Source organism: Hetaerina americana, unplaced genomic scaffold (genome assembly GCF_022747635.1).
Source record: "Hetaerina americana unplaced genomic scaffold, ioHetAmer1.1.p SCAF_9, whole genome shotgun sequence".
In the NCBI taxonomy this organism is placed as follows: domain Eukaryota; kingdom Metazoa; phylum Arthropoda; class Insecta; order Odonata; family Calopterygidae; genus Hetaerina; species Hetaerina americana.
The window spans coordinates 5,648,513-5,675,768 of record NW_027287538.1 but is presented as its reverse complement, the minus strand read 5'-3'; the positions used below and the strand labels follow the sequence as shown (position 1 = coordinate 5,675,768).

Genomic DNA, 27,256 nt, shown 5'->3' with positions numbered 1-27,256 from the left:
TTTGTCAAATTATATGGAAGAAATCTACAGTCAATCTTGATGGTTTATTGGTGAAATTTGAATGAAATATGAAAATCTTAATCAAATGTCTTTTTTACTTGACATTGTAATGAACACGCAACTTTTGAAAATCCTTTGCATTGAATTTGCTGAAATATTGAGTATCGGCCATAAAGCTTTTTCACTAACCTTTTGCCCATTGAATTAATCAAGCCCATATTTGCTGGACCATTCCTCTAATTCCAGAATCCACTCACTATCCAATGCTGCCCGCTTAATAATGTTTAGTTCACCGGGTGAAATAACTCTTGTTTTTAATTGTCTTCCTCCAGCATGTATAGACATTTTAACGTTATATGTTCGAATTCAACTACATGCATAGGTGCCTGTGTATGTTGGTTAGTTTATAGTAAACGTATTTGCAAGCGTGTAAGTTATTTAGGTTATTGCACGTACTCGTATATAGACACCCCCGTGGATATAGATTTGCATGAATTTGTTGGTTTGGCAGTTGGTTTTAATGTGTTTTACGGGTGATGACCTAACACCCCCCGCCAAACGCCCTTGCGGCGGCTTCCAAGGTATTAAGTGGATGTAAATAAATATTGCAAATGCATTTCAGAATGATTGATATATCTTCAAATGGTAAGGTAATTGACATAGAATGGTATTATATCTAATCTTTATCGGCTTCTCTCACTCCTATCTCAACTCCGACGTCCTAACAATGCCTCTTTTACTCTCGGCTCCAAGGCTTTGCAGGGTATTGTGTAATCGTAAATATCCATCTTCATAATATCCCGAAAGCTACCAAAAAGGCGTGCGGCAGGAGGAGATAGGTCATCACCCGTAAGGAAAATAAAGCCGCATGAAAAACCAACAAATTAATGCGAACCTACACCCATAGAGGTGTTAATATTCATGTGAAGACCCTTCCAAGTTACTCGCATGCAAACACATATACCATCAACCAATATAACTCAACCAAATAATTAAACACTATAAATAATACAGGATTTATAAATTATTAAGTTAGGTTTGGTAAGTGATGGTAGAGTTCACCCAATACTATGCCCAACAGCATGTGATATTCACACATCAGGGAAGGGGGGGCATTTCCTTTCCCTGTGCCGGTTATGGTTTCCCAGGAAGATCTGGTACCTGGTAGGTACCCGAGGCTTGCCCGGGAATTGAACCTGGGCCCTCCGGTCAACCTCCAACGCTCTTCCCCTGAACCACCGCGACCTATACATATGTATATGAATATATATATATATATATATATATATATATATATATATATATATAAATATATAAAAAACACAGATGTAGATTTTTAGAATATAGAGACACAAAGAAAGGACACTCACAATTTGTTATTTTACGTTTCGACAGCACGGCTGTCGTCTTCAGAATCTGAATGTGTGATTCTGAAGACGACAGCCGTGCTGTCGAAACGTAAAATAACAAATTGTGAGTGTCCTTTCTTTGTGTCTCTATATTCTAAAAATCTACATCTGTGTTTTTTATATATTTGTGTGTCGCCGAAGAGCGTTCCATTTCGAAGATATTTTATATATATATATATATATATATATATATATATATATATATATATACACATATAAATATCTTCGAAATGGAACGCTCTTCGGCGACGCACAAATATATAAAAACACAGATGTAGATTTTTAGAATATAGAGACACAAAGAAAGGACACTCACAATTTGTTATTTGACGTTTCGACAGCTTGGCTGTCGTCTTGAGAATCTTAAGGATTTTGAAGACGACAGCCAAGCTGTCGAAACGTCAAGTAACAAATTGTGAGTGTCCTTTCTTTGTGTCTCTATATTCTAAAAATCTACATCTGTGTTATATATATATATATATATATATATATATATATATATATATATATATATATATATATATATATATTAAATTATTATTATTATTAAAAATACACATGTGCTGATAGACAGTGACCGGTGGCACACAAGTCCCAAATAAGCGCAAAAGGTAATACAGAAAATCAGACTTCAAAACAAAAATCTCTTTAACAAAACAAGCGAATCCCCATCCCATTTACATCCATTAATCAGCAAGAAAAAAAAGATAAATTAAAAAAATTAAGTTAAAACGCATTAGCCTTTTCCTTATCGTCAACGATTAGTGTTCCATCCTCTTTTTTTAAAGCTGTTCTGTTTTCCTTGTTGTCTTTCCTCCTCCAGAGGTACTTGTAAAATTTATTTCCAATATCTATCCCGTTTATTTTCTGCAGAAAACTTTCTTTGGCTATTTTCTTTTCTCTCTTCAATTCACGAAGTAATTTTTTGTAAATTATGAGCCATTCGGAGCTCTCATTCCGTTTTTTGTGAATCACTCTCGGTTTTTTCTTCAAGAATCTAATTTTGCGGTTGTAGAACTCTGGATCAGTATCTTCCTTAAGAATTTTTTTCGGGACAAATTTATTTAATCCCTCCTCCATTATCCCCTTAAATTTTTTCCAGATTTCTTCTACATTCTGCCCACCACTTACCCATTGCGAATACTTTTCCCTTAAAAAGGTCTGGAACCATTCCCTATCACCACGTTTATATTGCCAAACTATCTTTTTGTTTACTAGCCCCTTATACTTAGCCCTCTCCCACTTTAGATACATACGCACAGCTGAATGGTCACTTATTCCCGGAAGGACCTCGACTTCCCCTACCCACTTTTTCGGTCTCACAGGTATGACGTCGAGGATGTTTCCCCCGCGCGTGGGTTTTTCCACCATTTGTACAAAACCCTCCTCGTTTATAAGACGACTAACGACTTCTTGGGCCTTCCCACCCCCACCGTGACCTCGTCTACCGACCATTGGATCCCTGGAAGGTTCAAGTCCCCCGCTATGAGGGTGTGATCCTCAGGGTTAGCCGAGCATATGTCTGCTAATACCTCGACTGCGTACATCCCTTCGATGGGGCTTCTGTACATAGCAACTATTTTTTAAATTTTCCCTCCATTCCTACCTTTAACATGAACACACATCATCTCACAATCATTTCTTACCCATTCCAATGTACTTATTAGGTTTTTATCTACACATATGAATATCCCCCCTCCGCGACCATACCTATCCCTTCTGTAAACTGCCAAATTTTGAGGAAAAATCTCGTTTGACATAATGTGATCACTTAGCCACGACTCCGTTCCTATCAAAATATCCGGATTACATGCATCAAATAACGTCTCGAAATGGCATACTTTATTTAGAATACTTCGGCAGTTTACCTGCAAAACTACTAAGCCCTTACCTTCCTTTCCTTCGGTATTGCGAGGTCCACCTCTTGTGCCCATTACAGGTTTCCCTGCTCACTGAGCTTTAGTGTGATATTTTTAAACAGATTTGACAAAACCAGGGATCCCTTCCTGTTTAAATGCACTCCATCGCGGCCCAAGTGTCTATCACCGACCCAACAATTCGGGTCCACAAATGTCAGACTTTGTTGCACGCAAACCCACTCTATTCCTTCGTTTATGGCGTCAATTCTCTTCCAATGTATGTCCCTTCTACGAAGAATTCCACTAATGACAATTTGAGCACTTTTGAACTTATTATTGGCCGAGGACGCCATATCCCAAATAAAACCGATTAGATGGTCTTCTGACTTAGCACTTTTTACGTCGTTTGTCCCTACGTGAATTATGACAACACTTTCATCATCACCAATAGTTATTGTCCAATTAATCCACTCTTATCCCCGGGAAACACTGAACGCCTTCATTGATACTTTCGCCACAATCTCCGACGAAACCTATTATGGAATCACCAAATATTTTCACTTTGGGTGACCTTGGATCACCAAGAGACGTTCCCTCCATTGACACTATGACCTCCCTCATCGGATGCACTTCCCTCTTCGGTCTCACATTTATTCTATCCTTCCTTCCATCTCCTAGCTTCTTTGGCTGCTGTCTCCGTAGGATGCTTTCCCGTATTCCTCCAGCCCAATCGGCATCCGCGTCACATGAGCTTGTTTTACTTCTGGTCGGCCTTAAATCTTCCGGTTTCCTCATCACACACACACACGCACACGCACACACACACGCACACACACACACACACACACACACACACACACATATATATTTAGGTAATATACCGTTTTAGGTAGGTTTTTGGATGGATATTATTACTAATTAAATAATTTGTGACCCCTAGCAAAACAACATCCTACTCTACATGTGTGCGTGTATGTATATATATATATATATATATAGATATACACGCATATCAAGAGTGTTAAAATATTTCCTAGGCCGGGATTTGAACTCCGGATCTTTCCTCTTGCCGGGCGGATGCTCTCAACCACTTGAGCTATCCAGGAAACGTATTTTGTACTGAGATCTGCGGTGCTTTAAGCAACCAAAGGCCCCGATTCTTTGGCCAAGAGATGGCGTTAGGGAGCGGTTTCACCCACCAAAGGAGAAATAGAAAACAAGGAAGAGGAAAGGATAGTAGTTTAGCATTCATACAACACGATAAAGGATAAAAACTGCCTTTCGTGGCACGCATAGCCAGAAGAAGAGACGAGCCACATTGGCCTAATACATATTCGAGCACAAAATCCCGCCAAACGGCGAACAAATTTTTTACACTCGTGATTTGCCTCATTCCGCCTTTCCCATCTCTACTGTATTTGTCCTGTATATGTGTTCCTATCCCTTTTCCTTATATCTATTTCTATGTGAATGCGTATACATATATATATATATATATAATTATATATATATATATATATATATATATATATATATATATATATATATATATATATGAATAACTATTTATAAAACATTTTCAACAATCAACGCTTTAACATGCATAGTAATTTTAAAATTAATTAAGGCTTTTTCTTCCAGAATGTGGACTTCTGGTTCAGCTCTGAGGAACCATCCAGAAACAGAGATTCCACCGCGGATGGACCCGACCCTGAACATTGGCTTAATGGCGCACGGGACTTGTTGGCGAAAGAGGACGAAAAGGAGCCGCCTCGGTGGAATTCGCGTGGCAGGTCACCGCCAATGGGAGCGGCGGAATGAATTGGCAAGCACGCGTAAGTAACGCAGTCCTACGTTTCGAGCATCCGCCGTTGATCCAGGCGCAATCGGAGCGGATCAGAATTTGTGCTGGGCGAACAAGGGGGGGGGGGGCGCACACTTAATCCCGTCCTACTCGGTCACCGGGGCACGCCACCCCCCCGCCCCCCTCATCCCTTCTCTCCCTCCCTCCCCCCCCATGCGCATTCGCTTTCCGTCTCGGAAGCACATTGCAGTAAATCTTTTCATGGCAACACAAATATCCGGCATTCCGCGAAGGGCTCTCTCCTCCACGCGACGACTCGTCCCGGGGACTTAACATATGGACACTTTTATTGCGATTTCCTATTCGCGGGGTTTACGACCGGGGAACGAGGGGGATGGGGCGGGTGGGGATGCGGACGAGCAGGGAATTCAGCCTCAACTCCCATCTCGTCTCCCCAGTTCCCACCCCCAACCCCGGCCGCTCTCTCCTCTGGGATCCGCGTGTGCATGCAAAACGGTCGAATGCGCCAAATGGATAGGTTTTTCGTCCCTTTCGCGATGTATGAGTGCCTACTCGGTTTCCGCGTATCGTCGATTTTGAATACGATAACGCTGTTACGAGTGCCATCTCGTATATTCACAGATAAAAAAACTCCGGGCAATTATCGTAAATGGGAAGCATATATATTGCATTTCCAGTAAAGAAGGCTGTTTTTTTATCACTTGAATCCACCATATCAGGCTGTAATGTGTACTTAAACCACAGAGGCATATTCCGTAGCTGATTACTAATATATATCTGTGTGTGTATATATATATATATATATATATATATATATATATATATATATATATATATATATATATATATATATCCCTCCCCGGACTACAACCTTGACGTGCATGACGACGCCATGCAATAAACCCAGATGCAAAACATGCCCTATTTTCAAAACCAAAATCCCATCCCTCTACCACCCGCTTTTTAACTCTCTCCCACCAATTCCATCCTCTACTTGCACATCTAGCAATGTAGTGTACCTTCTGAAGTGCCAACTTGTCCACTGTGTCTGTGTCAAAAGTGTCCACTGTGTCTGGCCCCTGATGTATGAATTTTCATACGCCGTCGGGCTTCGTACTGGGTGAACTCTACCTTCACCAACCAAACCGATCTTCGGGTTATTTACTTTGTCTATAAATAAATAAACAAATAAATAAATTAATTAATTAATATATATACTTATATATATATATGTGTATATACATGTGTATATATATATATATATATATATATGTGTGTATATACATGTGTATATATATATATATATATATATATATATATATATATATATATATATATATATATATATATCTTCGAAATGGAACGCTCTTCAGCGACGCACAAATATATAAAAACACAGATGTAGATTTTTAGAATATAGAGACACAAAGAAAGGACACTCACAATTTGTTATTTGACGTTTCCACAGCTCGACTGTCGTCTTCTTTCTTTGTGTCTCTATATTCTAAAAATCTACATCTGTGTTTATATATATATATATATTTATTTATTTATTTATGTGTGTGTATGTATGTGTGGGCGTGTATACGTGTGTATGTAAAACTAGCTGGCCCGGAGAAATTCGTGTCACCTAAGAATCAATGAACAGTTTCGTTACAACATTTATAAATAAAGATCGGATTTACCGATTTTAATTATATTCGACTTGTAATAATGGTATAAGGAAAAAAATTCAGTAAAACTACAAAAATAAGTATTATAATGGATTATCGGAGAGAATTTTTCTTTGTTGAATTTATATTTACATTCGGGTTTAAGTCGCGTGAATCACATTGATCACCAGTTTTTTTATTACTAAACGCGTTCAATTGCATAGTTTTGGTTGGTTTAGGTTTAGAAGCATCATGACTATCGAGCCATCCTTTAGCTATACATTGTGTGGTGGTAAGCTTGGCACGTCCAAGGAGTTTAAAAATTCAGATTGATAGTTGATGACTTCGCCTTCATTTGTTACATCGTCAATAGATTTGAATGAATGCAGAGTGCCAACGATTTGATTCTGAATTACGAAGTTTAAATCATCCACACTTTGTCCTTAGCCGCCAAAATTGGTCGCTCACTCAACCATTTGTGATTTCGTTGGTTATCATTGATGTTTGGGTACACTTTGTTGATGAGCTCATCTTTTGATGAAACGAAATTGAAAAACTTCCGAGGAAATGAAATCAATCCGCTCAATTCGTCGACCGGAACACGGCCATTACCGATAGTCACCTATTGGTTGAAGAAATCCTCAGCAGATGGATCGTTCAGCAATGCAACTCTCATGTTTGTTGTCGGTTGAAGTTTCTTCACATGGCGCCACAGATTTGATAATTTGAGGCAAGCATTTATTTCATTGGCAGCAGTCGACATTGGAATGAATGGCAGTGTTTGGCGGAAATCGCCAGAGAGTGAAATCATTGCGCCACCGAAGCATCTCGAGTCATTGCGCAGATCTTTCAAAGTCAGGTCACGTGCTTCCAATGCACGATTGTGCGCTATCGTGCATTCCTCCCATTTGAGGATTTTAGATGCTACTAAAATTTTGGCCATTGCGGGCTGTTCCGAAATATGACATGTCACTCGCTCAGAATTTTATAGGTTTAACGGCAACTTTAACACTGAATGAGCAATAACGGCATCCTTCCAACAATGTGGCCGCTACGCCAGAAGAAGTTACTGCTACCATTATGTCCGATCTGGCTAGAACAGTGTTCAAAAGCAATGACAAGAGGAATGTCTTCCCAGTTCCACCAGGGGTATTCAGGAAAGATAAGCTACCATTTCCATCATCAACTGCCTTCATTAATTTATCTAATTCTTCCTTCTGTTGGGGGTTCAGTATGGGTTTATTCGTTTGAACTGATTGGTCTAATTCATGTCTATCATATTGACGTTAGCGTTCCAATTCTCGATTAAACGCGTCGTTCATTCCAGTATCTGGTGCGCCATTCCTAACTTCACTGCCACATGGGAGGTTACGCACGTCTTCAACCAACAGCCAAGCCTGGTTATTTTTCTCCTCATTTACCTCAATACTTAGATTTCTTGAACTTACATGCCTTCGATGTAAAATGTCTTCTGACATGTTATCCTTGTATTGGTTCCACAGGTCAGGCGGATTGGATGGGAAGCACGTCGAATGGATGATAGCAAATAATGTGCGTATCTGATTTGGAGATGCAGAAGAAGTTGCTTCAGCCATTGTCGTGTCCCAATGATTATCGTTTTCAAGCAAATTGAGCTCTTGACATACAGCACGAAATTTTGGGTCCACTGTACCATTAACAGATTGTATTTATTCGAATCATGTTGAACATTCACCAGTGACAACCGCAAATAGAAGCATTCATCATTTTTCGGATGAACTGTATAAATATGGTGAACAGCATCAGTAGAACGCACATCCGGATGACCAGGAACCACGTCACCTTGCTTCCGACCTTGAAATTCCTTCGATTAAGCGATATGTTACGATATTTTACGATACTATAATGAATATTCTGCTATTCTGAGCTGAGATGAATCCAAAACATCAAATACCTTTAAAATGGACGAAACGATACGATATCACAACACAATCCTTCTACGATATTTTAATGGTTATTCTGCTATTTTTTGCTGAGATGAATCCAAAAAACCAAATCTATATCACCCTATCGTCTCAGCGTTATCTCTTCATTACAGAGCTAATTTTCGATATGTCTGATGGGTTTCGTGATTAGCCAAATTATATATGCAATGCAAATAAAACCTCCGGGACTAATGCAGTTACCATACTTTTCTTCGCATAACCAAGCGATATTTTCTTTGCATGCTCTCACTCGTACTCATCAGGTAAGTACTTCACTGCGGGTTCTACCCGAAGACAATCGAGCGAGCTGAATTTTCCAAAAAAATAACAATGAATCCGCGAAACAAAATATTTCCGCATATAAAAGATAGCAATCATTTTGTACATGAGAGCAAGTTTCGAGCTCTCGTGCTAAACACCTCAGAATGCGTACGCGTCTTTTATAAAGTGGGTTTGTGCATGGTTTCCATTTCTAAAGAACTTCCTGGCGTTGGGTAGTAGCTAAACGTTTATGAAGTCTATGCAAATGTGGGGGATTGACGCCGGCAGTTCTGCGTTCAGGCATTCACCAGACGTAAGGCCACAAGCCCAGCTCCATCCTCGGAGCCGGGTGTCCTTCGCAAGGCCGAGCAAACAAACGTCGTTGTGATGAAGCTTACATTAAAAGACTAAAGGGCAGGAGAAGACTCTTTTGCAGAGGACACTTAAATGTGCGGCGGGGATTGGACACGGGAAGCGGCGGTCCGCTTTACTCCAGAGGGAGGGGGTTGTCGAGGGGGTCGGAAAAGGGGATTCGCTTCTAACCCCTCCAGGGATCTTCTTATCCCTTAAGAGAGAAACCCCTGAACGCTGTGACCCCTCCCCATATCCTTGCGCTGTGTGTTGACGCGCCTTCCTAACATCCACGCCCACTTTCGGGTTCCCCCCCCCCCACGGGGGGCGAAGGGGGTGGGGGGATGCTGGGGGCGGCTGTCCTTCCAGCCGAGAGGAGCACTCCGAACCGGGAAACTTCCTCGCGAATAATGAGCAGGGAACCCAACAAAGCAGTGTCCGGCTCGTATATTAGGTTGACCGTGCGTGTTTTAACCTACGGCGTGAACTCGGATCAACGCAGTGGGTGTGGAGTCCGGCGGTGGGTGGTTTCGGACCGTGGGGAAGACCCCTCACCTGTCCAATAACTGGACGGCGAAAGGGAAAAAGCCACTGGCCAGGAAGGAGCCGAGGCCTTTAATGCCCTCCCAGGACAATTGGTCCTGGAGGCGAGGGAGGTGGGGGTGGAGGGCGTTGCTATGGACCACCCCAGGGGAGAGCAATATGAAATTGTGGATTGTGGGGGATGGGTCACCCATAAATGACGTCACGCTCTTCTAGGCCATTTTAATACGTTCCCATCTCCATCGCCGTGCCCTGCCTCCCACACAAGGGCGACCCGAAATGACGCCACTCCCCTACCTTTTTTGAAATATAGGAATACTTCATCGACTTGTGAGTTGTTTTCTCCCGATCTAAGTACTTCGAGAATGCAAATACCTAATTCTGCAGCGCAAGATCTTCCTAAATCCGTGCTGGTTGTGGCTTTGTATTTTCCTATTATCAAGAAATCTAATTATGTTACTGTCAATTATGTGTTCCAATATTTCACAAGACATCGATGTTAAGGAAATGGGTCGGTAATTGGTTGGTTTATCCCTATCGCCGCCTTTATGTATGGGAGTTATATGGGCTAGCTTCCAGTCGCGAGGCACTGAGCCTTCTATCGGTTTTAGAAAAACAATATGTAAAAACGGGGCAATGTCTTTGGCTAATTCCTTTAATATTCTAGCAGGTATTTCTTCCGGACCAGGTTCCTTAAGTGCTTTGGAACCAGGGAGTAGATTTACTATTCCCTGCTTGGTCAGTGTAAGATCGCTCATGTGTTCCCCGGGTGGGTGTGGAGGATCGTTTGGTGCGTTTGTGTTTTTATTGTAGACGCTCTGGAAAAAATGGTTTAAAATATTTGCCTTTTTCACGCTGTCTGTAATATTTTCTCCGTTTTCCGTCTTCAAAGAATGAACAGTTGGACGTTTACCCTGTATTTCCCTAACATAGGACCAGAATGACTTTGGATCTTCCTCAAGATTTTCGCATAGTATTTTAGATTTAAAAGAGAGTAGTGCTGTGCGCATTATACTTTTCGTTTTATTACGACATTATTTTAGTTTCCAGTTGGATGTATCCACATAAACTATACGGTCACTTTTTAAACTATTTTTAAAATCTGAATGTAGCCGCCTTTGCCTTCATGAAGCCGATCTGACTTCTCCGCTGTACCATCTAGGTTCCTTACTATCGCATTTGAGTCCGAATGGGATGTACGTGCTCATTCCTTCGCGTGAAATATTTAAGAAATATTTTCAAATTTCCCTTTTACGGTTGCCAGAGTTTTTGGCAGTATTAACTACGAAAACACTTCGGAATTTCAATTACCGTTAGCGATCGTACTTACATGGACTATCTAATGGACATATGTAGATGAAGGAAAATGATGAGGAATTTTATGAATACCTATGTACCAATATGCGTGTGTGCAGGAGTATATTTTGTTTAATCAGCAATATATTTGTTCGATATAATTCAAACCACGATGCATCACATTGTTTTATTGAAAAGGGTAATGAATACGGCAACGAGGGTTTTTATTTGCTTTTGTCGGTGGCACGTACTGTTCCACTCAATGTAATGGAGACCGACCGTATGAACTACGCAAAGCGTTCGAGTTAGTCTCATTGGCGTAATATTAGAAGGTTGATGGAATATATGACGAAAATGATATAAATAACGTATTCCATCGATATCGTGCCCTCTCTTTATCGCACCTGCGGAGGTGAATATGATATGCGGGAATGGTGACCAGGAGCGAAGTACAGCACTCATATATAATGAATCCACAAGCCTATCGCCATTATGAAATCATCCTAGCGGTGAGCCACGGCGAAATATAATGAATGCTTAAGGAGCTAACCTAATTTTCATTAAAGTGGATATGGATATAGAAAGTTCTTGTCACGTTTTGTTCAAATTTTAAATCTGAGTAAACTTTTTTGCATTAATTAAAGCTGCTGCATCATTTTTGTTAGCCTTCGGCTGACCAATTGCCTGTGCCATATATTTAATAAAGTTGTTAAGGCATAAGGCGGTGGCATAAGTAGCAGGTGGCATAAGTGGAAACCGTTCGCAAGCCATTGGAATAACCAAAACCATTAGTGGAAACCAATAGCTTAGGATTAAACTAACAGAAAATTTTGATCTTATCATAAAATCGGATCATGGAATACAGCATGTCTTAGACAAGCTTTAATAGCCATTTCAACAACATAGGACACCCAAGAAAAATAGTGGTCATTCTATGGTAATAAATTGAAATTTGTAAGAGGCACACTTCGTGAAGGAATTAGGAACAAGTTTTGGGCGGGAATACCGAACGACTACTCCTATAGAGATAAATTTGTGTCCAGGTAAGCTTGGGCAACAGTTACACTATAACATATTAAGAATAAGGAATGTAGGAAAACATATCTTACGGTAAATTTGGAGCGCAATATTTTTTTGTGGGAGCGCCATAGTAGCCTTTTCCTGATATTACTATTCTTTAGTTTTTCACAAACGGTTTTTTGATTCGAGGAGGTTATATATATATATATATATATATATATATATATATATATATATATATATTGTCATCATGAGGCACGCCACAATTGACGATGGAGGCTTAACTGTTCTTATGATTACTATACGCCGGTTGGAGTAAAAGAGATTGGGGTGTCAAAGTTGGCATCTAAAGCCTCACAATACCCCGAAAGCCATCGCAAGTACGTGTGGCAGGGGGTGGTAGGTGACCAGTCATTCTACATGCATTCCCTCTATTTCCTCATGCACCTGGCATCCCGCGATCCACCAAAATACCGCGTGGAAAAGGGGCGACCGAATACCAATCGTGTAACATGCGTATATATATTACAAGTATTAGATGATTAGCAGCTATGCCTATGCCTACACAAGGTGGAAAAGAAAATACGCTAAAAGGGGCCAGGTGCAGGTGCGATTGAGACACTTATCACTCGTTAGTATTCTATGCATTCCGGACGGACAGTTCACAAATACAATACTCTTTTTTACTTTCACCTACACCCTACCTAGTACAATGGCACACGGCGGGGGTCGTTGGGACGCCAGGTTTGAATTTATATAGTGTATTTACAGATTTAGTGTTTCCGGGGGGATTTGATCTTGTAAACGCATATTTTCGACTGCGTGTACCTATTATTTTCATAGGTGTTCCCCCTTTATTATTGTCGCGAATAGTGCACGGGAAAAATTAATACTTGAATCTATCAGTTCGACAGTCTCCCTAATTTGGTTACAATTGCCGGACCTTCCAATGTAATTTGGGGGCTTTGTTATATCTGCAATGTCAGATGTGAAACCACTCGCTTTATATCTTTGTAATAAGTTTAACCTAGCCCTGAGTCCTCCCATATCTAAAGCTTCCCACCCCAGATTCTATATTAAATGTATGATGCTTTGTGTCCTTTGGTATGCGTTTTTTATGAACCTAGCAGATATTTCTCTGTGGCCTATTCAATGCTGTAATAAATATTTTTTTGAAAAGGATCCCATAAGCGCCGCCGCATACACAATGTGAGGCCTTACTGAAGATAAATAGCACTTTTCCTGCCAGCGTTTTCAGCGCCCCTCCACCAATCATGCGTACATGATTTCCCGAAGAAATATCCGATGCAACGGTGACCCCCCCCCAAATACTTAATACTTCATGCACAGCGCTCATCCGAACACCCCCGAGTGTGTAATTTGGTAGAGTTTGGTCGTTTTTTCTATTGTTCAAGAAATAAATGATGTTACATTTTTTGGTATTTAATTCAAACCCCAATTCCTCACACCATTTTCTAATAATTTTTTAAGAATGAATGGCTCAGTTGTGATGTCAAAAACAGCGCGATATTGATTTAAATGCTTAAAAGTATTTCCTCAATAAAAGTTTGAAAGTATTCAACAAAAAGTTTTCTGCGTAATCATTGAATTACGTGGATCAAGTTATATGATGGCGGATCTCGGATACCATTCGAGAGTAAAACGTCATTGCAATTCAGAAATAAAATATTTCCAGCAATGCAATGCATACGATTCCAGCATTGTTTTATTACGGTATTTACGGAATGAATACCTGGGTTTTGATTCATGATTATCGGAGATGAATTGATAGGATTGCTAAATGTAGCATGTAGTAAATCTGGCTTAGTAATGAGAGCCAAACTTGGAGCGTTGATTACGATTAATGTAGTGAGAAAAACATATAATCTCCTATTTCAGTTACTACACCCTGGGTGCCCACGAATAATGTCTTTTCCTTCTTTTCTGATGATTTGTATACCCTAGAATAAAAGAGTTGGAAAAAATATATCAATTAATGAAAAGTATTTACTAAACAGGCAAATAAACGTCGAGAACGAATTTAACGCTGATGAAGACAATTAAATGTGCATAAACAGTCGATTAATATTTATTTCAATCGTTTTTCCTTTCCAGATAATTATCATCTCATTAACATCTAATGTATAAATCAAATTAATAACTTTTTTCTCCACAAATAGTCTTCAGTTCAGAAAAGAGCTTCAGAATTTCTTTTTCCTTTGAGGTTTGTTTACAGACGAAGTTAGATACCTACTAAATCACACGAGTCCAGTAAAGTGAGGGCGGAAAAAACATAGAAATAATAATGTAGCTGAATTTATCACGGTATTGAAGTTTATGCCATTTTAAGCTATTTTTTTGTGACAAGGATGTTCGTCTCTTAAACAGTCATTAATGACCGAACTGAAGTTACTTGTAGAGAGACAGGCCATGCTAATATCCCATGCTTCAGCACTCGCTATGCGCATGAATAAAATTAATGAAAAACATGTAAATTTCCTCTTGATAATCAATAAGCAAATCGCTTGTTTTAGTTGGAAAGGCTAGAAACCTAGCAACCATGATTGGCAGACATGATAAAATTTTCAAGAGGAATGCTTTGACCAGATTATGCCGAAGAGGCTCTACACAAATGGGGAATATAAAAATAAATAAATGCCGAAGAGCGTAAAAAAATCAATCAATAGCGGTCAAGGTTAACGCAAATAAAACGTTATAGTTTGGAGGCTGAACACATGTGAACTTTCAACACCGATAAGAGTTATCTGTGCAGCAAACAATTTTACTAAAATAATTGTGCAGTGAGTATAGTTATCTTTGACGAAGGACGTAGGCTTAGAAATTCTACAAATGCGGTTCAGATTGCTGTTGAATTGTGGGGCGATATTAAATAAACTTTGTATGTGTAAAATAACCCTTCGAATCGTTGTCTGTTGTCTTTGCTAACGGCTCATCACTGGAATGCCTTTGTCCATGCACTTCGCGAATGCCTCGGAGGCCTTCGTTAGGGGTAGCAGAGTAGAGTGGAACCTATCAATTTAAAATATTACGGAGTTGTGGTAAAATGGAGGAGTATTAGTTTAATTGAATCTAAATGCACGAGTCGTGCAACTCTAATAATCCAAAGAGCCTATGGAGAGAAAGCTATAGAACATTTGAACCTTGGTTTCCCGAGACGAGGATTTTCTTCTTAGCTTTGACGCTAAGGAAATAGAAATGGCGACATCTGAAGAACTAAAATCAGTAATGAAGGCAGCTACTACTCAGTTTAGTCACATACGTATGCGGCTGAAAAATCATCATTTCACACGTAATCCAATAGATATCTGATGCATACCGAGTCACAGTAAAACAAAATATGCAATGAAGCTGAAATGTGAAAACATCAAAAACATTACATTATTCAGAAATGCAAAGGCTTCGCTATTCATAACAAATCCAAGAGACGTATAGGAAAGATTATGGATTAGAATTAATGCGCAGGTGTTTCGGGCCGTTTCGTGGGAAAATGGTGTATATGGTCTGCTTCATTGGAAGCAGAAGTACTATGGCAAATAAAATGAGGTAATTGTACGATTGACCTAGTGTTAAAGGCGTGAAATTAAGCTATCAACATCGCCTATTTTTACGACTGTAACTCTAATGTAATAGTAGAATAGATAGGTTCGAACTCCTTATTTTAAATGGGAAGAATGGGCGTGCTTCGGAGGGTTTTGAGGTGTGGTGTCGGATAAGTGCGGTTTGATAAAGGAAAGGAGAGCAAGTGAGGAAGTACTAGCTAAAATAACAGGAGAGGATTCATCTGCATCTACACAACACCCCACAAGCCTCCTCAAGGACATGTGACACGACCGTCGATCCGATCGTCCGATACCGTCGATATTACTGCGTCTGATGTAATTAGGGGGCTTTGTTATATCTCCAATGTCAGATGCGAAACCACTCGCCTCATATCTTTGTAATAAGTATATTCTAGCCCTGAGTCTTTGCATATCTGAAGGTTCCCAACCCAAGATACTGTTTTAAATGTGTGAAGCTGCTTTGTGAACTTTGGCACAAATTTTTCACGCCATGGAACTAGAAGAAAATATGATCGGAATGAGGTATACATAAAATTTCCTATGAGATAATTTTTTGTCGAGGGAGTATGAGGCTTTTTTAGCGAAGAAATAGTTTTAGATGTGAGAATTAGTTGTTTGCAGAAAAAACAACCACCAAAGGAAACTTCGAGTTGTGGGACCTCTGGGGTCATGACGCATTTCTATTTTAGAGGTACTTTCTACCTAATATGTACTAGGGAAAGGTATAAAACCATAATTATTGAATTCTTCCCCGAGTTACAAATGATAAACTGGTTAAACATTATTTTTAGAGCATTATTAAATTTGATGTAATCCACTTTGTCTGTCAAACGCTTAAAAGGAAATCGCGCTTTTAAAAATAAATGCGTTATTTGTTGAAATATTTTAGCTGATGACTCTGTGAGTTAAATTACTTGCAGATACTTCAAAGAATATTTCGGATATTATTATAAAAATCTCTTATAGCTTTGGTTTCGGATAATGGAATAGTTTGAGGCATGGCTTTTACCAAATGAATTTTTACGGTCGAAATTAATATTCATGGCAGAGAAGTCTAAAGTAATAAATGTAATAGGGTTTTTGACCATCCTCTGTATTTTGCCTGCAGTGAGAAGAGTTGCAAAAAATTTTTAAAAAAGAGGGAAATTTGGGGGGAGAATTCCTTTGGAAGACCACAAATTTGAAATCTAGTATGCAAAGGAAAATATCACAAGTATAATCTTTATCATATTTTATAAATGACCTCATTGCTGTTTGCAATGACTCGTTTACATTCTCTTCCGAAACCCAAACTGACCTTCCCCAAAGGGACGTTATCTGGTCTCTAGTGTGGCCGAGCGGTTAGCGGAAAAAGGCCTAGTTACGACCGGGGAACAAACTTTTGACCCGTTCAAGTTAGATATCGGAAAATGGTCTTGGCATAGCAGGACACAGCGAGCAAACTGATATGACATAGGAGAAGTGGTTGCTATTAAATATCGCCATGGGGTTGGTATCTCGATAAAGAGAGCCTTTGCTCTGTGCCCTCAAGCAGTACATGAATTTATATTCATACATTTTATCCACAACACCGAATACAAATAATGTACCCCAAAGACCGATAGATTTTCTCTTGAAACTATAATATTGTTATAGACAAGAACTGTGACGTACCAAAAATTAAAAAATTACTTATTGTTATTAATAAATTACTGGCGGGTAATGGAATTGTCACCGGCATCTGGACAAGGTCTTCGACAATATTTGATCCAATATTTGCAACATGCTGGAACGAATCACACCCAAGGTATTGCACAGGCAGAAAAATGCAGCTATATGAATTCCAATTAATGATTCTATAATTAGTGGACTTAAAATAGCTAGATTTTTCATTCCATAATAGCAAATTTCCTCAAAGTCAAGTCTGAAACTACGAAGTTTATTCCGACAGGTATTGTATTTATGCATTGTAGTTATGCATTCACAAAAAGAGTCCATAAATTTTATATGCATCAATTTTTTTCTCTTAGAAGATTTTCGAATATATAAATTATTTTCATATGCTCTATAATTCGTTACATCTATGAATTTCGGCGCAATAATATATTTATGGATTTTTACGAAGGCCATGATTTGGTGTCGATGAGATAAAGACGCTTTGCAGTAAATAGAATTCATTCCACCTAATTATTCTCTAATTCTACGAACTATTATTACTTTGCTCGCTTGTTTCCATTTTCGCCATAAAGAGAAAACTGCGGTATTTTTCTGGGAACCAGAGAATTAGAAGTAAATATACATGTATCAAGATAGGGAAATATGTAAAACTCTAAAGCGATGACGGCGTCAAATATTTTAAATAATGTTTCATCATCACATTTAACCACATGTTGAAAAACAGTTGAGTATTTGACTCATCTTACATAAACCTTAAAATAGTATTGCCGGGCCTTTGGAAGGAAGCCTTTGTTCTCAATTAAAGTTATAGCCCGAAGATACGTATTATGGGTCCAAGCAATGTCTCTGGCCCTCTCAATAAGCTTGACTAATAGTCATCCACGTGGTGCGTTAATTTCCTTTTTTCTTAACTCCTTAAGATTCTCTCATCAAAGTTGAAATTTAGCCTCTATTTATTTATTAAGATCTTGAATCACAAGAATGGAAATGATTGGGACGACGCTGTACTCAGAGAAAGTGGAATATCGTCAAGAACTCATTAATAAGAAGTAAAAATCAAATTCGCGTTTTGGAGATGCGAAATCCAATGTAAATACATTCAACAATTAAATTTCATTCCATTTCGGGTTCCATTTACCCCTGAGGAATTTTGGTCTGAAATAGGTTTCTGCAAATGCCAAAAAAAGCATCATGGTTGAACGAAATATGGTCTTAAAACTTGTCTGATTTAGTTGGTGATGCTTTTATATAGCGTATATTGCAATTATAATATCTTTTCTGTATTTTTAGCCCTAAAGATAATTTTCCATTCCGATGTGAATTTCTCCTGTCCAACATTATCGGTGTACTCCACTGTTTAGAAAAATTCCATTTGGCTGCGGAAAATGCCCATTTCAAAATAATGAACCACTGCCTTGGGGTGAACTGTATCCAATAGAATGAAAGGAAAAATGATATGATGGTCCTACTCATTCATGGTTTAATAACTGCATATTGCTTTACATTGTTGATTGAAGGCAGATTGGCAAAACTAGCACTTGGATACTGTATCGCAGTGTACGTCAATTTCCGGTATCTGAACGGAATGATTCATTTGTGGGTGGCTAGGGACTGGGATACTATCTCGTGCCCCTGATGTTGAAGAAGTGTATTCATAAGCACCATTTGGCGAAAAATTGAAGATTTGTAAAGAATGAAAAAAATATATAGTCGAAACCATGTGTCTTTGCAACAGGTAATTTCTTGGAAATAGCTGAACAGTCAGGATTGGTGGATGAAAACCTACCCCAGAGCGCCAATCTGGCTTTAGTTGACCCTCAGCATGAACACTAAAATTGCTAGGCACTGTAGCCTAGGGAATAGCTGATGTGGCTGGAGAGGTCACGAACCCAAATATCTCTGACGATGCACATTAAAATATATGTTTTTCTTGGATAAATTCACTGGGCCACTTACCCTGAGGTTCTGAATATCAAATTGTTGCAGGAATTTGTAAGATTTCTGCTCTACCTCCGAGTATCAAACAAATCAAACAGAAGGGAAGCAAGGAAAACAGAAATTTCGCTTCTTCAAAGAACGCATGTTTAATATTGTATCATCATCTGCTGGTCACAAGATGATATCACTGGATCGATGAACGTGCTGATAGGATATTAAAGTCCAAACTAAAATCAGTAAACTACTCGGCGGATCAGAAACGTTTCGCGTATTCGCCGAACCTTGGAGGAATTCCACCAAATGGCGCGCCATATGATTCCGCGCTTATTTTGAACAGAAAAGAAGGGTGAATTGGCTTAAGATGGTGCGCCGAACTGTGCATCGTTCTCTTGTCTCGGAGCCAAAAGGCTTTCCTCAGGGATATCGTCGCGTCGTGGTGGGTCGCCTTCGTGGTCGGGCGTGCTTTGACTTACCGATGACCGTGAGGTTGACGATTGAGTTCCTGGTGGGGGAGTTGATGAAGTCCACGCGGCACCTGTAGGCCCCTTCGTCCTCCTCGATCACCGTGTCAAGGGTCAGCTGCGCCGGACGGGACACTGTGACGAAGTATGCTCGCGGGCCGAACGTGTGCTCGTCCGACCACAGCTTTGCCTTAGAGAACGCCCTGCCGCGGACGTCGAAGCTGGTCGGGGAGAAGAGCGGGTGGGGGGGAAGGCGACGGGTGATTAATGCAAAAGGTTATCCATCTCACAACCGATGTACATACAATTAATTAAACAGTATTCTTAGCGATAAATTAGCAATGCAGTTGAGTTATTCTTAATCGGAACACTAATAATGAGCATTCTACCCCGAAGAAATAATTAAAATTCTTAAATATTTGTACAAAATACCAAGTATTAGTAAAATACGACAAATCAAGAAAATCACCCACCAAAATTGCATTAACTCTATGAGTTACTTCCTCGAGTTGAATTTTAAATATTTCACTCCGGAAGATATTCAGAGATTTGAAGTAAAATAACCACAAAAAAGCAATAATCAGTAATGAAATCTCCGAATATCCCCCGATCATATATTGATTGTTCACCGCCGAGGGAAAAATTAATCTAAAGTCCGAAACATATTATAACTTTATCAGGTTCAAATTCGCATTAATCTACATCTACACAATACCCCGCAAACCGAAACAATGGTGGGGGTGGAGGGGGATATTAGGTAGAGGTCAACCATCCATTCACAATGTCAAACATATCGCCTCAACTCGAAAAATGTTAATCATTGCATGATAGAAAGTATTTGCTTGCAACAATATTCAAGAACAGAATAATTATATGCAAATCATGGTGTAGAACCGTTACTTTATTGCTCTACTTAAAGCAAACGGCTTAACTCTGACAGACCTTTGAATCCAGTAAATTGTTGATTTAAGGCACAGAAAATAGTTGAAAAATTTATAAATAGCTAGATCAATTTTCAAATTTGTTTATTTCCCTTGAAAATGCTGAGTTAAAGGGTATCAAGAGAAGAAACTACCCTCGTAAAATCATTTCTTGGACTGATCTTACGACCAAAGAAATTTTAATACTTGAGCTATTTCCAGGACAACAGCATTAAATTTCGCATAAGGAAGGCAAGGGAACTCTTCATACTTGGGTGTAATGCCTTATGAAGGTTAGCTTGCTCGTCCAATGCTGATCTATTGAGGATTATAAACATTGCAGAGACTCCTCAATGATAAATGTCCTCCCAAATGACCATATGATAAAATCAATCACATTCACTCTCCTACCTTAGACTATGTAACAAGAAATTATCGCAATGAAACCGGATTAATTCGAACAATATTGATGAAATTCCGTGCGTTTAAGCTGGAGATCAGAGGAAGTTTCGGAAGCGGAGCGCAAAAGATAGGAAAGGTACGACATGGAATGTTGGGTGGATGAAGCGGATATGGAATTGATGAAGCATCGAGAGAATATGGAGACGGAAGGAAGAGATGTGAGTTGCGTTTGTGTGATGTGAGACGGGGAGTGAGGGGAGTCAAAGTTAGAGCAGGCGTGATTTGCGGCGCGTGGAGAAGGGAGAGGGCAGAATGTGGGAAACTGGGGAGAGAGCGGTAGGGAGTTTGGTGGGTGATAAAATATTATTGGTAGAGATTAAAGCGGACCTGACAAGCCCACATGTAATACAGATGTATATCCTGACGAGTATTCACCAGGAAGAGAATTAAAATTTAAATAGTTTTCCGGTTTATAATCGTGTGCGGTTCATTTTCTGATATACTATATCTTCTTGCATTAACTTATTCCTAACTTTGTCCTTAAAATTTTCCCATTTTCGTCTCTCCCTTATATTCATAGCATCTCGATAGTTCTTCACAGTTTTCCGCATCCTGATTCAATTAATAATTTTCCTGCGTTCTAATTGGAAGCATGCGCGGAAGTTCGCTTTTTGTTTCATGATTTAGCATCCTTGGCACGCTTATTTGTTCTCTCTATTTGTTCACCCATTTCACCAGTCCACTGTAACTCTCCATACTATCATTAACAACCATCCTTGATTTCCTTCCTTCTTGCTCCTTTCCTTGTAATGTATATTAATATGCATATATATACCTATATATATATATATATATATATATATATATATATATATATATATATATATATATATATATATATATATATATATATATATATATATATATATATACATACACGAGGGTCATCCGGAAAGTAGTACCCGTTCGTGAAATAAAGACACAAAAGTAAATATTAACAAACATAAAAAATTTTATTTGAAAGAGGATACTTTAAACTACTTCTCAACATAATCTCCAAGCAAATTAAGGCATTTGTCATAACGTGTGACAAGTTTCTGTATTCCTGCTGCATAGTCCTTCGCCGCCAGCTCATTGAGATACGCGAGGGACCCATCTTGCACAAATTTTTGCATAATGCAGATGGTGTTTAACAATTTCATGAACAATTGTTCGAGAAACATTGGGAAAATGCTCACAGATGTCATCAATTGTGACGCGCCGATCGTTCCTCACGAATTCGTCAACTGAGCTCACCAGTTGGTCTGTAATGACAGACGGTCTCCCCGAACGCTCATCGTCGTGTGTGTTCCCCCTCCCCATGTTGAAGTTGCGACACCACCGCCGAACAGACGACTCGTCCATTACATTGTCTCCATACACCTCCTTTAATTGGCGATGAATATCACATGGGCGAACGTTTCTTGCATTGAGGAATTTAATCACTGCCCTCACTTCACAACTGGCGGCGTTCTCAATTTTTTTAAACATTGTAAACAATCACAGAAACAACACAGGCAATGCTAGCGTCACGCAACTTGGCTCAGAGAAGGCAGACAAGCCACTGAAGCTATCTGACCTCGTCCAGCGGCTACTCGCGTCGTCAGCACTTCATGCGGCACGAACGGGTACTACTTTCCGGATGACCCTCGTATATATATATATATATATACACATATATATATATATGTGTGTGTATGTATGTACATATATATATATACATATATATATATATATATATATATATATATATATATATATATATATATATATAGAAACATATATAAGGAAAAGGGATAGGAACACACATAAACGATGAAAACAATAGAGGTGGGGAAGGCGGAATCGAACGGAACCCTGAAAATTTTCCTAAGCTATCTCTTGGCTAAAGAATCGGGGTGCTTAGCGATATATTAGACCCACGGATCTCAGGGTAAATTACGTTTCCTCGATAGCTGCCTCGATAGCAGGACGTGCCTGTGTTCACCGAGTGTCTAAAGTTCGCCGGCGTCCGAGGCTTCGGCCGCCGGGGTTTTGGAGACCGGCACTGCCGGACTCTCTTGGAAATCGAAGTCCCGATCGTCTTTTGTTTCGAGCGGCGGTTGACCGCCTAGTTCATCAAGAAGCGTGCAGTTTGACTCTCGACTTCTTCCGCCGGGAAGGCCGTACTTTTGTTTTGTTTACTGGATCAAGACTGACCTTGACTCCTGGTGTAGAGCTTAGGCTCCTTTTTATTTGCTACCGCCGGGTGCTTGTGGCGGGGAGGGAGTGCACACGGGTGTTTTTTGTTCTTCTTGGAGTGCTTTCAGTGCGTAATTCCTTTTTTTCACGCTGGCGTGCTCAATTTGATTTCTTTCAAAATGGTCGTACGTCGCGTAAACACGCTCGCCTTGTAAGTTGATGAGAAGGCGAAGCCCCCTACTCCGTTGGAGGTCCACCTCTTTACACTAGAGTCGCTGGGCCTCACACCCGAAAAGATTGTGGCGATCCAATTTGGATATATCCGCCATTTGGTATTCCTAAAGTTGGCAACTGAAGCTACTATGAAAAGGATTCTAGATAATATCCCACGAAAACTATCGTTTCCATCCCTAAATGATCCGAGGAAGACGATTACTATTGACGAGACCTCCGGTAGCCCTTGTAACATCAGGGTTCTTTGTCTCCCCGTGGAGACCCCATTGGAAGATATAACAGGCGAGCTTCAACGTTTTGGAAAAATCCATCGCTCGTGGGAGAACAGGTGGGAGGGCGACAAGATGGCGCGCGTGCTGACAGGGACGAGAGTAAAGCGGATGACGGTCGAAAGAAATATCCCCTCGTACCTCCACATCGGCGGCAACCGGGCCATCATCATCTACGAGGGTCAGCGCCGCACCTGCGCCCGCTGCAACCAAGAAGGCCACGAGCGCAAGACCTGCCCTCGGAACCAGGGAGGGAAGAGCTGTGCGGAGGCAATGTTTTTGGCCTCCAATCCGAACACCACCGAGGAGATAGATGAGCCCGAGATGGCTGTGGAGGAGAGGGCGCGGTCCCTGATACTTATCGAGGGTGCGCCCCCAGTTGTTCCCGCCGAACCCCCGCATCCCCCTCCACTTGGAGGGAAATTTCAGAGGGAGCGAAAGTCGTCAACGGAAGAAAGGGATCCGAAGAAGAAGAGGACGGACGACACTGCACTGCTAATCTCGTGCATCGATCAAGCTGCGGTCCCTACCAGCTCGGATACACCCTCACGACCACCGGGCCCTATCTCCGTGACCCCGTCAAAAGAGGACGTATCATCCTGCGTCCTTCCTTTCTCTGGCCACGCCAACGACGCGTTCTCACCACAATCCTCGCTTCACGGGCTTCCAACTCCCCGATAATCACGGGTGCAGCGGGGGAGGATGCATCCGACTGCGACAGGCCCCCTTCCTCAACGGCGGGCCCCTCGATTCCGTTATCACGGAATAACAAGAAGGTATCACCGGCCGCGGAATTTGACACATGTACGAGTAAAACCTTGTCGACGTCAAAGATCCCAGATATTCCATCGTCCTTCTTTGAGGACAGCCAAGGTGTCGACGATCTTCCCAGGGCTCCTCTAGATGCGGACCAATTCGACCGATCTCCTCTAATTTCTCCCGACGGGGCCCCTTCGGCAGAGGACCACCAGTCCGCCCCCCCCCCCCGAGGCAACCTCCTGGGCTGGGACGGCCCACAGCTCTGCTCGCTCGAAGAGGGCCCCCCATGGAATGCCGCCGAGTAACTCGCTCTTCGTAGAGACCACGGCTGGGTCTTCCTCTTAGGACGAGGTCGGAGGGGAAGTATGCGGTGACAACTGGAGACCTCGATCGTCGACCCGTCGGATGAAGCGTCCCGGGAAGCGGCTAAGCACTCGTCGTCCGGGTTCGAGCCGCGACCGAAGCGACGTAAGCCATGACCAGGACTCTGGTAAGTGATGTCCGGTGCCCATAGCTGTCCTCTCATTCCACCAATGAATATTATTTCGCTTAATATTGCTGGCGTTTATAGCGCTTTAAAAATTGCAGCCCTCCAACGTTTTCTCCGCGACCTTAGGGCTGATGTAATCCTCCTTCAAGAGGTAAAGGAGGACATAGTCTGGGATGCGAACATCTTTCAGGCTATCGGCAATTTCGCCGAAAGTCATTCTGGCACCACCACCCTAGTCCGAAATGGCATTCCGTTCTCTCATGTTCGCCGCCACCCCTCGGGCCGAATAACGTCCGTTATCGTGAATGGTGTCCATATCACAAACCTTTACGCTCCCTCCGGTGAGCGCGAGAGAGCAGAGCGCGAAACATATTTCAATGAACTTCTCCCATACCTGTATTCCTTCTCGGGGAAGGCCACATTGGGCGGAGATTTTAACACTATCTACCGCCGAGAGGATAGTGCCTCTAACAGGGATAACGTGACATACTATCCAAGCCGGGCGCTCTCACTGATGCTCGACTCCATTGGAGCGATTGACGCAGTGCGTTCTTATTGCGCCGCCCCGCCCCCTTCACGCGATCAGGGCCTAACTCTCGGACGCGGATTGACTACCTCTTCGTCTCGACATCCCTAAAGAATGATGTCGAGACAGTGGACACCCTCCCGGTGTCCTTCTCTGATCACTGCGCAGTGATCATGAGAGTTACGTGCCCGGACACAACCCCGGGCGCGCACGTCCACCGCTGCGGCTCCGTGTGGCGCATGGACCTCCGCGTGTTGGAGGACGCGACTCGTCGTGATTCTATCCGCACCCGGGTGTGTGCACTGATCGCGGCACTCCGTCCCGGTGCAGACCTCGCTCTATGGTGGGACGAGATTTTTAAACCCCGCATTGTCACCCACACCAAAATGCAAACTTTTGAGTGGCGCAGAGAAAAAAATTACACCATCTCCTTCTACCGCCGAGCGCTGGAAGAGCTCCTGCGTAAGGATGTGGCGCCGGAGGGTTTCAACGCCCAAGTGTAGTCCCTAAAAACAAAATCCTGGGCCACGAGCTCCAAAAATACGGTCCCCAAAAGTGGCAAAAAGAACTGGACACGGATAAAGGGGGCCTATCTGAGCTATGGCCTGGATGAAATCCAACTCTGGCTCCGATATAGACAGAATCCCTGTCAGAGAATCTGCCGCCGGTGACACCGACCTCCTCAGGGAAGCGGGCCGGCACTTTCAAAACACCTTTAACAGGAATCCTCCATGGAAGGAGGGAAACACACCCCCTCTCCATACGCTTCCCACATATCAAAAAAACGATTTATTCGAGACATAACTTCAGACGAACTGGATTGCGTCTCCTCCATGTTCCCCAAGGGCAAAGCACCCGGCTTGGGCGGCCTACCCTTTGAATTTTTTTTTAGCGTACTGGGATGTTTTAAAATCTATTTTAACCCACCTTTTTCACTGCATTTTAACTAACGGCTCTGTCACTGCAAGTCAGCGGATTGCCGTGATAACGCTTACACCAAAGAAGACGCGGCCAAAGTCGTTCAACGACTTCAGGCCAATCGCCCTTTTAAACGCAGATTATAAAATATTGGCGCACGTCCTACGATGTAGAATGACGGCTGCTGCCGACATCGTCCTTTCTCCATCCCAGTACGCAGTGTCAAAAACGCGAAACATCTTCGATGCAGCACTTTTAATTCGCGACATTATTTTTTCCGCGCCCTTGTATGGCGATCGTTTTTTATCACTGCTGGCTATCGATCTTGAGAAAGCATTTGACCTGGTCCGGATCGAATACATTCTAACCGTGCTCAAGGCGATGGCCTTCCCAAAGAACTTCAGTCGTGCCGAATCAACGATGTATAACGGAACATACTCTGTAATTAGGATAAACAATGCCACCTCGCCGCCCATCCCCGTCAGTAACTCCGTTCGGCAGGGCTGCCCACTGTCAATGCTGCTATTCGCCCTTGCCTTAGACCCCATACTCAGACGACTGCAGAGCAGTGGAATCGGGGTACGTCGTCACGGCGCCGTCTACCTGGGCGTCGCATACGCTGACGACATAACCCTCTTCGTAGACGACCCGTCCCTTTATGGCTCTAGCCCACGACATATTAACGTCATATGAGCAGGGTGG

General features: G+C 41.5%; 1 protein-coding gene across 1 annotated transcript in view; it reads right to left on the bottom strand.

Moving 5' to 3' along the window:
• Positions 1–27,256, bottom strand: part of LOC139699004 (nephrin-like) — an 874,868-nt gene that overhangs the window by 256,506 nt on the left and 591,106 nt on the right. Inside the window, exon 3 of the mRNA XM_071597999.1 lies at positions 19,829–20,037. Within this exon, the coding sequence (XP_071454100.1) occupies positions 19,829–20,037 (209 nt within the window). The remainder of the gene's footprint in view (positions 1–19,828; positions 20,038–27,256) is intronic.